The sequence below is a fragment of the Apus apus genome, chromosome 14 (assembly GCF_020740795.1).
Source record: "Apus apus isolate bApuApu2 chromosome 14, bApuApu2.pri.cur, whole genome shotgun sequence".
Classification (NCBI taxonomy): Eukaryota; Metazoa; Chordata; class Aves; order Apodiformes; family Apodidae; genus Apus; species Apus apus.
Genome location: NC_067295.1, coordinates 4,101,515 through 4,115,461, shown reverse-complemented (window position 1 = coordinate 4,115,461; position 13,947 = coordinate 4,101,515). Strand labels below are relative to the sequence as shown.

Sequence of the window (13,947 nt, the reverse complement as noted above, 5' to 3'; positions counted from 1 at the left end):
TCACACTCCAGCCTATGGTGGTTTCCAAGGTAACAAAGCCACAGCCAGAAAGGAGAAAACAGAAGAAAAAACAACACCAAAGCAAAAAGCCCTGCAGCATTTCTATTTACTCAATAGTTTAAAAACCACTAAAAAATAAGCCTCTAGTATAAGCTGTTTGTATTGGCATGCAAAATAGATTTTTCTTGCTACTCCTTGAACTTCAGCAAGGGGTGTGGGGTGGCAATTTACAGAATTCCTTGCTGGTAAGGGTGGTTATTGGTACCTTGTTCAGAGCAGACCTTAGAAGATACTTTGGAAACACGGACAGAATAGTCATCTCCTGCCGGTGCTGAAGGGACACAAAGAAGACACATTGTTTCGACACTAACAAGTAGGTTATCCTCTCCAGCATCAGTGCTAATGATGGTGAAAGGCTGAAGCTGGTGCAGGTATCTATGTTTCAGGCAAGGTGCTTCTGAAAGGCACTGGCCTTATTTACACCAACTCAGTGTTCTCTTTCAGTTGGTATAATGCAGTAATTAGTGGACAGATTATCAGCAGGTGGTATTGTGTTAAATTCCCTCTTTCTGTTCATGGCAAGGTCAAGTGATACTGTATTTCAAATGGCAGCAGCCCATCTAAAAGTGCTCCCAGTACTTCTCCTCTTTATTATCTTGACTTCTGGCAATCTTGAAAGAACTTGGCTGAGGTACAGAAATTATATTAGTTTTGTGGGTGAGTATTTTTCTGCTAGCGATGGACAGAAATCAAGTGGCAGCATCAGTATTATTATACCCATAAAGTCATGTGTCAGTCTTCTGGAATCAGCTTCTCAGCATTTTTTCTTGGAGCTTCCAGCCTTTCAGTTGTATTTATGTTTCTATATGTCTGTGGGGACAACAGGAAGACCAGTAAGAAGCCACTAGAAGTGATTTTCTTTGAGGTTTTTTAGGACACCTCAACTCAGCTGATGTGATCCATCTTTTCTGGAGGTCCTTCTTTCTTTGGGGGATGGCTGAGCATGTCCAAGTCAGTAAGAGTGGTGATGGGTTGGGGAAGGGGTCAGAAGACATGGCAAGGGCAGCAGTAGCCTTCGATGGAGGGAGCACATCCATGATAGCTAAAGGAGTTCACACCTTCAGGTGCTGCTCCTGGTGAATGATCCATAACCACCTGCCTCTGCTCAGGATGCAGAGACTTTTCTTCTGGATGTCCACATCCCTCAGCTTCCCAGGCATTTTTTCCTTAACGTTAGACCACAGACTCTTTGTAGATGTAGGATTCTGCAAAGTGCAACAACATGTTTCTTGACAAGAAAACCGGATATTATGGTCTGCAGGTACAGCTGATTGCCTCTGTGGCTGAGGATCAGCCTGCCTGAGCTGTTGCTGCCATGCTGCCACATCTGCAGTCAGCAGAGGCACTTTTGTTGGAGCCTCTTACAAAAATAGACAGGGCAATGCTGGCAGGATGTTCCCTGCAGCAGTGCCAAGACTCTGGAGCTGCTCTCTGCACCCACTGGCTGTGAAGTAGCCCCAGCCTGGGGATATTCCAGGCATGCTGCAAAAACCAGCTGTTCAGGAAGGTCTTCAGAGGGAGTCGGGGGTTGGCTTCCCAAGGCTGGCAGCTGCTGCAAAGGGGAGTTTGTCTAGGAGATAGACTTGCTGCATTCCTTCTGGAATAATTATTAAATGCTGGTAGGGTTTTGTTGTAATATTAATTATATGTCTAGGCACCTGAAGCTTTGCATCCTTATAATAACCCAACAGTACATCATTCTGAAAGAGCTAAAGGGTGGTTAAGAGTGGAAGGGAAATTTTGCAAAGCTGTCAAGAGCTGCTTTGCTCAAACTTTTGGAAAACTCCAGGACAAAAATGTCTCAGCCCCTGCCCATCACCATCTGTGTTGGAAAATGGGCACAAAACAGTGTCAAAACAGCTATCTAGCCAAAGACGCGGGATGATGGATGTGGTGTCCTTTTCAAAAGATGGCTCACGAGGCGTTTGAGGACTGTTCTTTGGAGACCATTAAAGAGGAGCTTCAGAGGAGGAGCTACTAGTTGTGTGGTAGACAGGATCAAAAGGATGTGTGTTTGCTGTGTGGTGTCACAGATCAGAATGACACCAACCTTTTGAAACTAATTGCAGCAATTAACAGGAGGTGCACTTACCTGTCTCTCTTGTGTGTCTTGGGCAGCTACTCCTCTGGTATTTAATTCCCTTTCGAATGGACTATGCAGATTATTTGGGCAGAGGGGAAGGAATAAAAGCTTTTTCATGCTCAAACCAGAGTCTGAGAGAAGGCATGAAATATGGAAATGACTGGGTAAATGTTTGTGTCCTGTATGGGATGTGGTTGTTATTGGTGGGAACATTAGTGGGAACAGAAGGAAAATGTGCTCTTGGATACCATGGCAAAGGCTCTGCTGTGGTCTCTACTTGGAGGAGATGTACAAGCCCTCTGAGGTTACTCCAGCTGTACCACAGCAGCAGCAGCAGCATTTCAGAGGAGGGACAGACGCACAAAGCTTATGTGGTTACATCTCAATAGAACTCCCACTTGGTATTAATAGGAGCTTTGAAGCTACTCAGCCACTGTGCATAAATGTTTCAAGGGGTGACATCTAGTCCGAAGACAGGGCTGTGCCTGAGCTGTCCCAAGAAAGCAACTGCCTGGTAGTTCTTTTCCAAGTTTTACATTCTCTTTCTTCCTTTGCCAGTGGCTGTGCTGCTTATACCACCAATAATCTGCTGGAATGTACGGATAGAGTCGTTTGCCTGTAAAAAAATATGCTATTTTGCTTAATTCCCTTTCAGTGATGTAACTGTTTTTCAATACTTAATGGGGCTTGCAAGCTACATCCAGAGTCCTGTGCAGGTGGCCTGGTCTGACCACCACAGACAGCAGTAGCCTGGCTCGCTCCAGTGTCTTTGCAGGGAAGACATCCTTTCTGTCCTTGCATCAGGAGAAGAGATATTCTCAGTTGCAATTGCAGTCTCGATTATGTGATTGAAACGTGTTAGTTCCCGATGACATCTCCACGCTTCCCTGCATCTTCTGTCGGAACAGGACCTCCCAGCTCCCACTGCAGCACTCTGCAGGGAACTGGAAGGGATGTCTCTGCATCTCTTATTGCCAGCATCTGTCAGGAGACTCTCCCTCTAGCAGCAAAGCCTGGCTAAACCAGAGCACAGGCATTTTCTTCAAGTGTGCATTGCACTTGGACTACAAACCTTCTTACCCTAAAATGACAGCTTCTGTCAGCTGCTGAGATTAAACTTGTCTAGTTTCTTTCAGAGTGGAACAGGTTAAAACACGAATGCTAATGGCTGATGTTGGTTTTGTTGGGTTTGTTTTCCCCTGATGCTCCAGGCCACTGACTCAGATTATGAAGACGAGATGCCCAAGCACTCCTTTGTGAACCATTACATGAGTGACCCCACCTATTACAACTCCTGGAAGCGGCAGCAGAAAGGGGTGAAGCACCCAGCATCCTACAGATACGAGGAGTGCGCGGCCAGCGAGACTGATCCCTATTTCCAGACTGTCATCACGACACAGAGCTCAGGAGGGGTGTACACCCCAACGGGACAGCCCGCGCCCGGCTCCCGGACTCCAGTGACAGGCTTCTCCTCCTTTGTCTGAGACAGGTCTGGAGGACACAGCCGAGCCCCCAGTGGCACTGGGAGGGACTCACCAGTGGCACTGGGAGGGACCCACCGCAGTGACTCCGTGTGTGTGTGTGTGACCGGTGGGGTGAACTGTGGGTAACTTCTCTATCAGGGTAGAAACAGATGGGAACACAAATGAGGCTGGGGTGGTTGTTTTGGTTGTTTGGTTTGTTTGTTGTCTTGGTTTTGGGGTTTTTTTGTTGTTTTGTTTGGTTTTTTTTCTGAAGACAATCAACTCTAAAAATCTGGAGCTGAACCTTTGTTTAAACAAACCAACAAAAAAAAAAAAAAAAGGAATTCTGAAAAATTATTATTTTAACCACTTGTGAATAGTAGGGGTTTTTTAACTGCTTTTTGTAACACTGCTTCAGGAAGCAGCTCCCATGCCCTTCTCTTCCCTCTTGCTTTCTCTCCCTCTTGTCCCCCCATTCCCAAACAAGGAGGTGAATTCCCTAGATGCAATGAGTGACTTTGTGATGTGATTTGAAGAGAAAACATAAAACCTCCCAGGCTCCTTTTTCTTCCTTTTTCTCTACCTTTTTATTTATTTTTTTATTTTTTTTTACTTTTATTCTTTCCCTGTCATCAAGTTCAAGTAGGAAAATACAGAGAAGGGACAAATTTTTCTGTGAAAAGCAGACACCTCCTCTCTCCTCATTGCTGCTCCCCACATTAGGAGCACTGGCTGATCAACTTAGGCTCAGATGTGTCACTGTGTCTGCTCCAGGCTCACTACTGGTTTGTTTATACTGAATTACTGACCTGCTCTCCTCTCTTGTTCAAATGGGGCCTGCTGCACTCTTTAAATATTCCAATTCCCAGGGCCTTTAGAAGAGGAGATGGCTCAAAAGAGCACTGCAGGCAGCGGTGGGTGAAGCAAGGGAGAAGAACTCAGATGCAAGGTCAGTTTATTTTCAGTGTGGCTCTAATCCTCCCTGGTGAACTGCCTGTGCCTTTTCATTGGGGCATTTTTTAAAAAGTCAAAGGACACAACCCAGCAAGCCAGAGGAATCTTTCAATTAAGATTGCAGTGACAAGCTAGAAAGTCTACTAATTGATGAGATTTTTGATTATCAAAGTTATCCTGCCCTGTTGATTGAAGTTGAGCATCCATTCTTGCCCAGACTCTGCAGTGCTGCTTACTGGTCCGTAAAAAAGTACACAGTGGCTGCATTTGATTTTCTTTTTTTTAGTACAAAGACACGTTGCACAGACTGGGTGAGTTTTGGTGTCCACCAGTGCCTTGTATTGATTCTTCAGCTTCTTATCTGGGAGAAGTAACAAAGTGTCTCCAAATCAAGCTAACAAGGTTTTTCAAGCATTCAGCAATTCAATTCACATGAATTACCGTGTGCACGTTTACAGTCTGCTTTGTGCACCTGAAGCTCCAGCCTTTGGAAAGAAGTTGGGAGAATTTTTGTTTCTTTTCCATCCTTTTGTATAAATGCCTTTTTGTTTTCTTCTTTTCTGTCCTTTTCTTGAGTCTGTCACATTTAAGCAGTAAATTGTTTACTCACAAGGAAGTTGTCATGGGTTTAAAGAATCCAAGTCCGGCCCTTGGACGTAGCAACAGTCCTGGATCACCAGGCTTCTTACTGCAAGAGTCTGAAAGGTGAATTTGGAAGTAGGCAACTCCTTGCCACTCCAGCATCTGGCATTTCCCCTCAGGTGGGTGTAGGTCAACCAGGAAAACTGTTATCCTGCTGCTTGCAAACTCTGTCAGGGCACGTGTGGGCACTGTTACTATTGCAAATTGTCCCTGTCCTCTTGGAGGGATGTGGGACAGCTCTGGCACTGGATGGGAGTGTCTTCAAGGCAGGTTGTTGAAATGAACCTGGCATTGATTATGGTGCCTGTTCCTGCCCATGGGGGCTGGTTAGAAGTAGCCTGGTGGCACCTCTCCTGCACAGGTGAGGTCCGAGGGCAGGCTCAGCCCTGCTGTCACCTTTTCTTGGACAGGGCCAACAATCTCAGAACTGCTTTTACTCTTGGGCACTGCCTCTGAGCACTGCTGCTCTTGGTGCATACAGATTCTGGATAGCTTTGGCACTGGATTGCTGTTCTCCAAAGGCTTCAGAAAGAAAATGTTCAAAACCAAAAACTCCAGTGGGTACGTTAAGGGCTTTTGAATTTGGGATAATGATCCAAAGCTCAATAGATGGTGAGGGATGTGCAAAGACATGGGCTTGAGCCAAACCCCTGTGAGCCATCCCCCTCTCTGCACCTGGATAGGATGTGTGTGGGATGGAGAAGGAGCTCCAAAGAGGATGACGTGGAGCTTACTGGGAAGAGGAATGCAAAGCAAACAAAAAACCCACTGCCTTCTGTGCACTTTGACTGTTCTCTTAAGCCATATGGACTTTGCTTTAATTACTGAACTGACAAAAAATTTGTTTGCAGTCTGAGTTTTTTTGTTCCTTAGCCAAAATCATCTACGTGAGTTTCTGATTTGTTCTCTTTCTCCTTTGTTATTTCCTGCATCAGATGACGTGTTTTAAACACCTTGTTTTATACACATGTGACATAGCAATGCAATTGCTGTTGGAATTTTAATGGTGCTTGTCCAACAGGTATGAGAGGTAGTGCTATACAGGAGGAGCCTTTCCAGGACCCCTAAGGACTTTGGGATGTAGATGAGTAGAAAGTAGATCAAACACAGAAAACTTGCTCCAAAGGAAAGGGTAGTCTGAGTAACTCCTGAATATTGCCAGATCTGAACTGCTGTAAGGTGCAGTTTTTCCCTGGGGCTGATCTGATACCACATTGAGCTAACAAGCAAGGAAACCATGAGGAATAAAGGAAATGGACTCTGTGGCCACTGCTCCACTGAATGACAACATGGGAAGCAGCACAATCTACACAAAGCAAGAAAAGACTATTCCTTTTTTCTCAGGGCCATCTGCAGCTACAAATCCTGAGCCTAGGAAGGGCCTGCTGAGTTGGCTGTATGGCCCTTTTCTTCTGACTGCTGCCACAGTAAAAGGTTAGGTGTGATCCCTTTAGGACCTGTTGACATGAACAAGGGTATTTCTGTTCCATTCCAGTCCACACTATTGTCACTCTGGGTTTGGTTTTGTTCAGGAGTCAGCTCTTCTTACATGTGGTTTTATTGTACTCAGGCAACTCCAGAGCATGGACATTCACTGCTCTGCTCACCCCTCAGATGAGCAGAGGATCCATGTTCTGCTGCCCAGGATCCTGTATAGCAACATGCATCATGCCTGTGCCTTCTTGTTATCACGCTCTACTTGTAAAATATGATTACTGGGTAGGTTTTATTTACCTTAGGTATCAGGTAAATTGTTCTATCTGGAAGGAAGCACTTCATCAGTGAGCAAGAAAGCTCTTTCACAGCTGTAATCTTTGGGAATCGCAGCCTTGAAATATGACTTTTCAACAGTAGTTGTCATGTTACAATAACTTCACTCATCAAACCTGCTTCTGTTTCCATCTTTCTGTTTAGAACACTCTTGGAAAACAAAGGCTTATACTTAAAATGCCTTTTTTAGGATATTTGGTTTGTATTTATTTACTTGCCCATGTTTCTCAGGTCTCTTGGTGGCTATTACTAAAAAATAAAAACAGTGGCATGAAATGACCAAGGGAGACATTTCAGGGAACAGCCTAATAGGAGCTCATTTTTCATGCAATAACCATGGAAATACCCAATTTCCTGCCGGAAAAAAAAGTGGCCAGGTCTTCACCTCCCCCTCCCAGGGCTGAGATGACACCAGCCACCACCGTCAGCGATGCTCCCAGCACTCCCAAGGGCACTGAACCTCAGGTTGTCCTTGCCATAAACCACCTTCACAGAAGTGAAGGAGCTGTACTGTTCCAGCCCACTTGAAGCGGAGCATTTGATCCCCCAAGAGTCTTTATCCCACGTGATTGTGACCCTCACCACAGCCCATGTCCTTGGGTGGAATATTTTCCATTCCCATCTTTTAATGCTCCAGTGTTGGTGCACGACCAGCACTGCTGGAGGGAGAAGGGACAGGAGAGGGCACTGTTTTACCTTCATCGGTGACAGTCTCTTTTTCCCCACTCGGGGAGTCAACCATGGGAAACCCCTCCATGGGGAGGGCAGGGAGAAGTGAGAGCCCAGAGAGCAAAGGGTGGTATGAACATTTTGCAAGCAGTTGGCATTACTGGAGAGAAGAAAAAAAAAACAAAAACAAACAAACCAGAGAAAGGAACTAATCCTTTACCCCAAAGGATTTTTTTCCTCTTCATTTTGAGTGTGAAAGCCAGTGAAGCTTTGCAGATGGGCCAAGATCCCATTTTTCCTGCTTATACCCAGGTCTCTGCCATAAGCTGCTGTAGCAATTGTTTAGAATAAACATCTGAGCCTGTCTTGACATGGGGATACATTTATTATCCTTGTCATTTCTTCCCTTAAGAAATCTATTGGGTCATTCAGAGAGTATCCAATCTGCTGTCCAAAACGGGAGGAGAGATTAGCAGTTTTATATATACGGAGCACTGGTGTCTTCTCTCAATTGCTGTTTTCAGATAAGCAGGGCAAGTTGTTTCAGAAAAATCCTTTCAGAACAGGAATTTATCAGGAAACTTCAAAAAGAAAAAGAAAGCAAAAAACCCACAGAAAGATAACCCCTGACAGGGCCATTAGAAGTCTTGAAGTCTTAGAAACCTGTGAGATGAAAGACTGAATGTGATCCCAAAACCTTCTATCTGTAGTGATCTCCTTTATCAATAGCAGCCAGAAAGATACATGCAATGAGGGGTTGTATCTGGAGAGGAAAAGCCACCACAGGCAGTTGTTGGTGAGGAGGTTGTACTGCCAACAGCTGTGTTCCACCTGGAGCTCCTGCTAGTTCCATCACATCTCTTAGGTTGTTTTTATAGCCTTTCAGCAGCATGTGTGGAGTCCATACATCATTCTGGTGTTACAGATGTCCTGTGGGGAGAGGTATGTTGCTGTGGTGGTTACACAAAGCCTCACACATGACGGTGTGGTTGTACAGTATCCACTGACACCTCCTTATGGAAAGCCACCCTTGAATTAGGAGCACATTCCCCGCAAGACTGAACTTGTTGGGCTGGGCATTGGCTGTAAATGGCTTCACCTGACAAGGCCCTTCATTGTTTCTGTTTGCTGATTCTTCTCCACCCCCAGCCCCTCCCAAACAAATGAAGTTGGCTTACTCTTTGTGAAGGTGTAGAGTTTGCCACCCCTGGTAGTAGAGAACTGATAAGCACACACATGACACATGGGACATGAGAGATACGTTTGGGCAAGGAGTGAAATACCATTGGGACTTGAGCTGAGATTCAGGTTCTGACTCAGAATTTTATCTTCTCAAAGCTGCCACCTGCCCATTTTAAACGGCCCTGGAGCCACAAGACTTTGTAGGAAATTCATTATTTTGATGCTGTTTGATCACTGTGCACTTTCTTGGGGCTTGAATTGTTGGGTATAGAGACTGGAATGGGGTTACAGAGCTTTATATCCAAACGTTTTCCCATTTATGTATGATTCTCTAGATCTGGGAACAAAACCCTTCTGCTAAAGCAACGTGGTGATGTTCTGCAGACGTGCCACCAGTGCTCCCACTCTGATGTTGCTGGGTGCTGCTGGGATCTGCCAGGGTGCAGTGGGAGTTCTCAGGTAGCAGGAAGGTGCAAGACCACTGTGTTATGGTGAGTTTGTAGCCGGTCACTTTGGCACTCTTGGGATGGAGTCCGTCCTCTGGTTTGGTACCTGGTGTCAGCGTAGGGGTAGGACCACCTTGCACAGCAGTGTTTGAGTTACCCTTCGGTGTACTACGGTTATCGGATCATTGCTTTTCCTTCAGTGTCTCCTTGGGAATTTGCCCTGGATTTTGGTTCCACACCTCTCGTTAGCCTCACCTTCACCACTCCACTATTTTATATGAGAAAGTTACTTCTTCTTTTGCAAACTTGCTTCTAATTAAAAGAATCCTTTTTGAAATGTGTGTGTCTTTGGTACATTTATTTGTGGGAAGGGGAGATATAATTTATATTTTCCAGTCTGTCCTATTAGTTTTGGCTGGAAGAAGCTTCTGGGTGCCTTGCCAGCATCCTCATGAGTTAACAGCTCAGGATGGTGACAACGTAACACAGATTGAAATTCCTTGCTGTTAGTTCTGGACTGTAATATCTTATAATTCCCTACTGCCTTTCAGCTAAAATAATATTTTCAAATATTTTCTACCCAAAATTCAATCTGCCTTAAATATTTTATAATTTTCAGTGATAAGCTTCCTCCAAAACCTTAACACAGGAGAGACGAAACCCATTCAGAATTGGAAGCCCACGGGGACATGATTTTGTGTGTCTTCATCCTCTTGCAAATAATGTTTGTCCTTCCCTGCAGCACTGTAGCAGCCATTCATCTGTTCCCACAAATGTGCTGGTGCTGGGGAGGCTGGACGTGATCCCGGGGTGGAAACCAGGGCAGATCTGTTATTCCAGGGTGGTTGTTGGTGCTTCTCACTAGCTGAGCATCTGGCCTAGAGAAGTAAAGCAAACATAGTCAGGTCAGCTACGGCTTTGGTGGGAGAAATGAGGGCGAGAAATCGATGTTTTCCAAGTTGAGGGAATAAGTCGAACTGCTAACTTGTATTTTCCTCCTCTTGAAAGGGATATTATAAATAATGCAGTGTTGTATAAAAACAGGCAGCCTTGTGTGGCTGGTAGCTTGTAATAACCCAGAGGTATCAATGTACCCATTTTGAAGATGAAAATCCTCACACCATAGCATTTCATGAACGAGACAGTACTCTGCAAAATTGCCATAAGAAGCAAAAGTGCTTTTTCGAGGTCGTTTTGGTTCTGAAGTGGATCATCCTCCCACTTTCAGCCCTCACACTACTTAGGACGCTTTTGCTCTGCCCATGGTTTTTGTGGTTAAGAGTAGAGCAAAGACATAAACACGGGAGTGGATGGGAAACCTGCCACAGCATTTGTGGCCTAAACAATACCAGAGAAAATAGAGTGGCTTTCCGCCCTACCCTGAACAGCACAAGCAATGGCTTGGCTGAATCAAGTAATCTGGACTTTCATTATTGACCCTTTTCCTGCTATTTGTCTCATTTGTTTCCTCTTCTTCCCTCTGCGTTTCTGCTCCAGGGTTATTTATTTTTCTCCTTGCTCTTTTTCATTTTTTTAAGCCTGCCTCTTGTTGTTGTTGTTGGGCTTTTTTTTTTTCCTCCTCTTACCTCGCCAATTATTTTCATTTCAAACCTGCATTTCCCACAAAATCAAAAGGAACTTCATCTGAGCACACATTTTTGTTGGGTTTTCATTCATTCCCACTATGCCCCAAGAACAGGAGTCCTTTTGCTTTACTGTTTTGTTTCCTTGGAAATGCAGAACATGTCCCTCCAAAGCAAGGCAAGGTGGCTGCTGGATTCCCTGGCCGGTAGAGATCTCGATTAGGTAGGCAATTAGCACATTCATCCCAGTTCCTGAACGAGTTAGGATAATCCTAAATCAGATGAGTCTGGTGAGCGACGTCATTCTGCAAAGCTTTACAAGGCAAATTTCTCAGCAGTGCTTCCACTGGTCAAGTGGTTTGAGCAATCAGAGAATCTGCAGCTACATGTGGAGCAAGGAGCAAACTGCAAATCACCAGTGGGTGACAGTGACAGTGCTGTGCCAAAGCAACCAACACCACTGATGTCACTCAGAGGTACTTCCCTGCATTGTGCAACTTCTAGGGGGTTTAGTCCACCATTTGTGCTGATTTGGCTCAGGTATCTCCCCTAGGGAAGCAAAAGCCATAAAGCCATGGGCTTGCTGATCTTCACCCCGATCCTTGATAATCTGAGCTCCTATCAGGACCTGCACTTTGTGCAGTAAACAGATGGGGCAGATAAGGCTGAAAGGCAGGTCTGGAAAAAAAAGCATGTAATAAATCCTGGGGCCTCGTGTCAAACGATAAAATGTGACAAAATGTCTCACAAGCACAGGTAACCTCAGCACCTTGCCAAACTGGGAGGATTAATAATCCTCCTTTGGTAGGGGGGAAACTGAGGCACGGGCAAGCTTTGCCTGTGGGACCAAGCTGCAGTTTGTGTGACTGGTGGCAGTGTGTCTGAGTGGCCTCAACTGCATATGTCCTCAGCACAGGGCAAAGAAAACATCTCTTTTTCACAAAACAGCAGGATGAGTTATTTTTGGGTCTCTATAAATTGTCTGTTTTTCAGCACTATCATTCATTCCCTACCAGGGGAACATAACTGACCTAATTAGAGTTTAATTCCAAGAGTACAAGACTCAGCTTGTAAATACAAACTTTTTGTTTATTATTTGGGTGATTTTTTATTTATGGACAAGTGCATCTGATTGGTAAAAATGCCCCAAAGGTGGGGGACAGGGGAGGAGCAATTAGAACCTGAACTACGGAAAATTTGGGATGAAAAAGGGCAAATTTCCAGAGTGATTTATGAGGCTGTGACTTAATCTGCTGGGAGACATCCTCTGGGATTAAACCTCACATAATATCATGGAAATTGGGAAATGTTTTAACCCCTACTATGGAAAGGATTGGCAGAAGGAGGATTCAGAAGAAGGATCTCAGTCTTCTATCCAGCAAAAACCATCCATGGTGACTGATGGAAGACACTGTCATTGATCCATAGCTGTTTCTGCACCACAGAAGAAATGAAAGAGGTGAGAAAAAGACACCCATTTTCACAAAGCTCATTTTATGAAACAAGGAAGGGTTATTCCAACCAGCCGAGTGCCTGGCTTTAGTTGCTATAGAAAGTCCTCCCACTGAGGTTGAGGGAGAAGCCTCAAGCCTTACCTGCTGAGTTGCTCAGGAGGGACTTTGCCTGGACATGTTTGGGATGGCTTCCATTCAGCACCTGCTGATAGGGAGTTCACGATGCTGAATGACTCACAAACTAAACAGCTTCATCCTGGCCCTTAGTCCATGAGCAGCATGTGTCCCAGAAAACACCACCACAGCCCAAGCACCAGAGACAGAGGTGATGGGCCAAACTCTGCCCTTGGGCTGCTGCTCTGAGCATCGCTGGGTCTGGCCCAGCAGAGATCCTGGCTCTCAAATGCATTATGCCCACTGGGCTGTTTTTAACATGCGTCCTCATGAGATAGGGTGGGTTTGGAGGTAAGGGAATTATGGTATGTCATGTGTTTCAAGCTGCTGTCTTCAGGGCCATTTCATGATTGTATTTTTTTCTGGCTTGCCTTCTGATTTAGAAGTGGCTCAGCAGAACTGAGGTAATTGCAAATGTGGCCACGCCATTTCACCTTCTGGAAGGTAATGGCTGCTTCATCAAGGGAGGCTGAGCTACCAACTGGGAGGTCTGAAAAGACAGGGACGTTGCCTGGAAGTGTTCAAGGCCAGGTTGGACAAGGCTTGGAGCAACCTGGCCTAGTGGAAAGTGTCCCAGCCTGTGGCAGGGGGTTGAACTATATTATCTTTGAGGTCCATTCCAACCCAACTCATTCTGTGATTCTATTTTATGATTCTTCTCTGGTACAAAGTGAGGTGGGCAAAGGAGAGGCTGTCCTTGGGGGAGCTGGTGTCCAGGAGCATGGGGAATGCACACAGCACTGCCCCCTCTGTGCTTCCTGTCACTGGTTTTATGCTGTAACGCTGGTTGTTGCTTATAATTTTCTGTCCTTGCTCAGAAATTATAGAGTGAAAGGGAGATGGGTTTCAGCTGTTGACACTTCAGGAGCATTCAGCAGCATTACTGGATGAAAGGAGCACCATGGTGATTTTGCTCTGCAGAGGACCCAGAAATACCCAGCCATGACGTGCTGTGTGGTTTCAAGCTTGGTGAGAAGGAAGGCAGAAGCTGGTGCCAGCCCTCGGTCATTCTCCAGCTGCTGGAGCTCTTCAAGGAACTTATACATCTGGTGCTTTCCCATTTGGTCCTTTTGAGAGGCTCATTTGAGAGCAAGGTTTGTACGGGTGAGCCAGAAATAAACAGCTTGTGATCCCACTTGTGGGGCGAGGGGAACATTAGAAGAGAATTTTTAAAGATGGGACAATGAGTGAATAAAAGCCTGTTTTTTAACAAGGCTGACATTTTGCAACATCCATTAGGAGACTTTTGTGTGTTACCCTGTGATTTTTATTGTTTTTTTTTCCATAGGGTGTGGGGGAAAGGAAAACTTTTGGGTCTACCAAACAGCCACTAAAGAAAAAGCCTGAGATGCAGCAGAGCATGTCTCCTGGGGGTGGTCTCCTAACCCAGTAATCTGCATCTATGCAGGACCCCTCTACCCTTGGCCTCTTTCAGTCCTGCCAACCAGAGCACTAGTGGTAAAACCC

General features: G+C 45.3%; 1 protein-coding gene across 2 annotated transcripts in view; it reads left to right on the top strand.

Moving 5' to 3' along the window:
* SDK1 (sidekick cell adhesion molecule 1) overlaps window positions 1–9,606 on the top strand; it is a 393,582-nt gene extending 383,976 nt beyond the window's left edge. For both annotated transcript variants that reach the window (XM_051632376.1, XM_051632375.1), the window contains one exon: window positions 3,355–9,606. In XM_051632376.1, the coding sequence (XP_051488336.1) occupies window positions 3,355–3,627 (273 nt within the window). In that variant the 3' untranslated portion in view covers window positions 3,628–9,606. The remainder of the gene's footprint in view (window positions 1–3,354) is intronic.
* The last annotated feature ends 4,341 nt before the right edge of the window (window positions 9,607–13,947 follow it).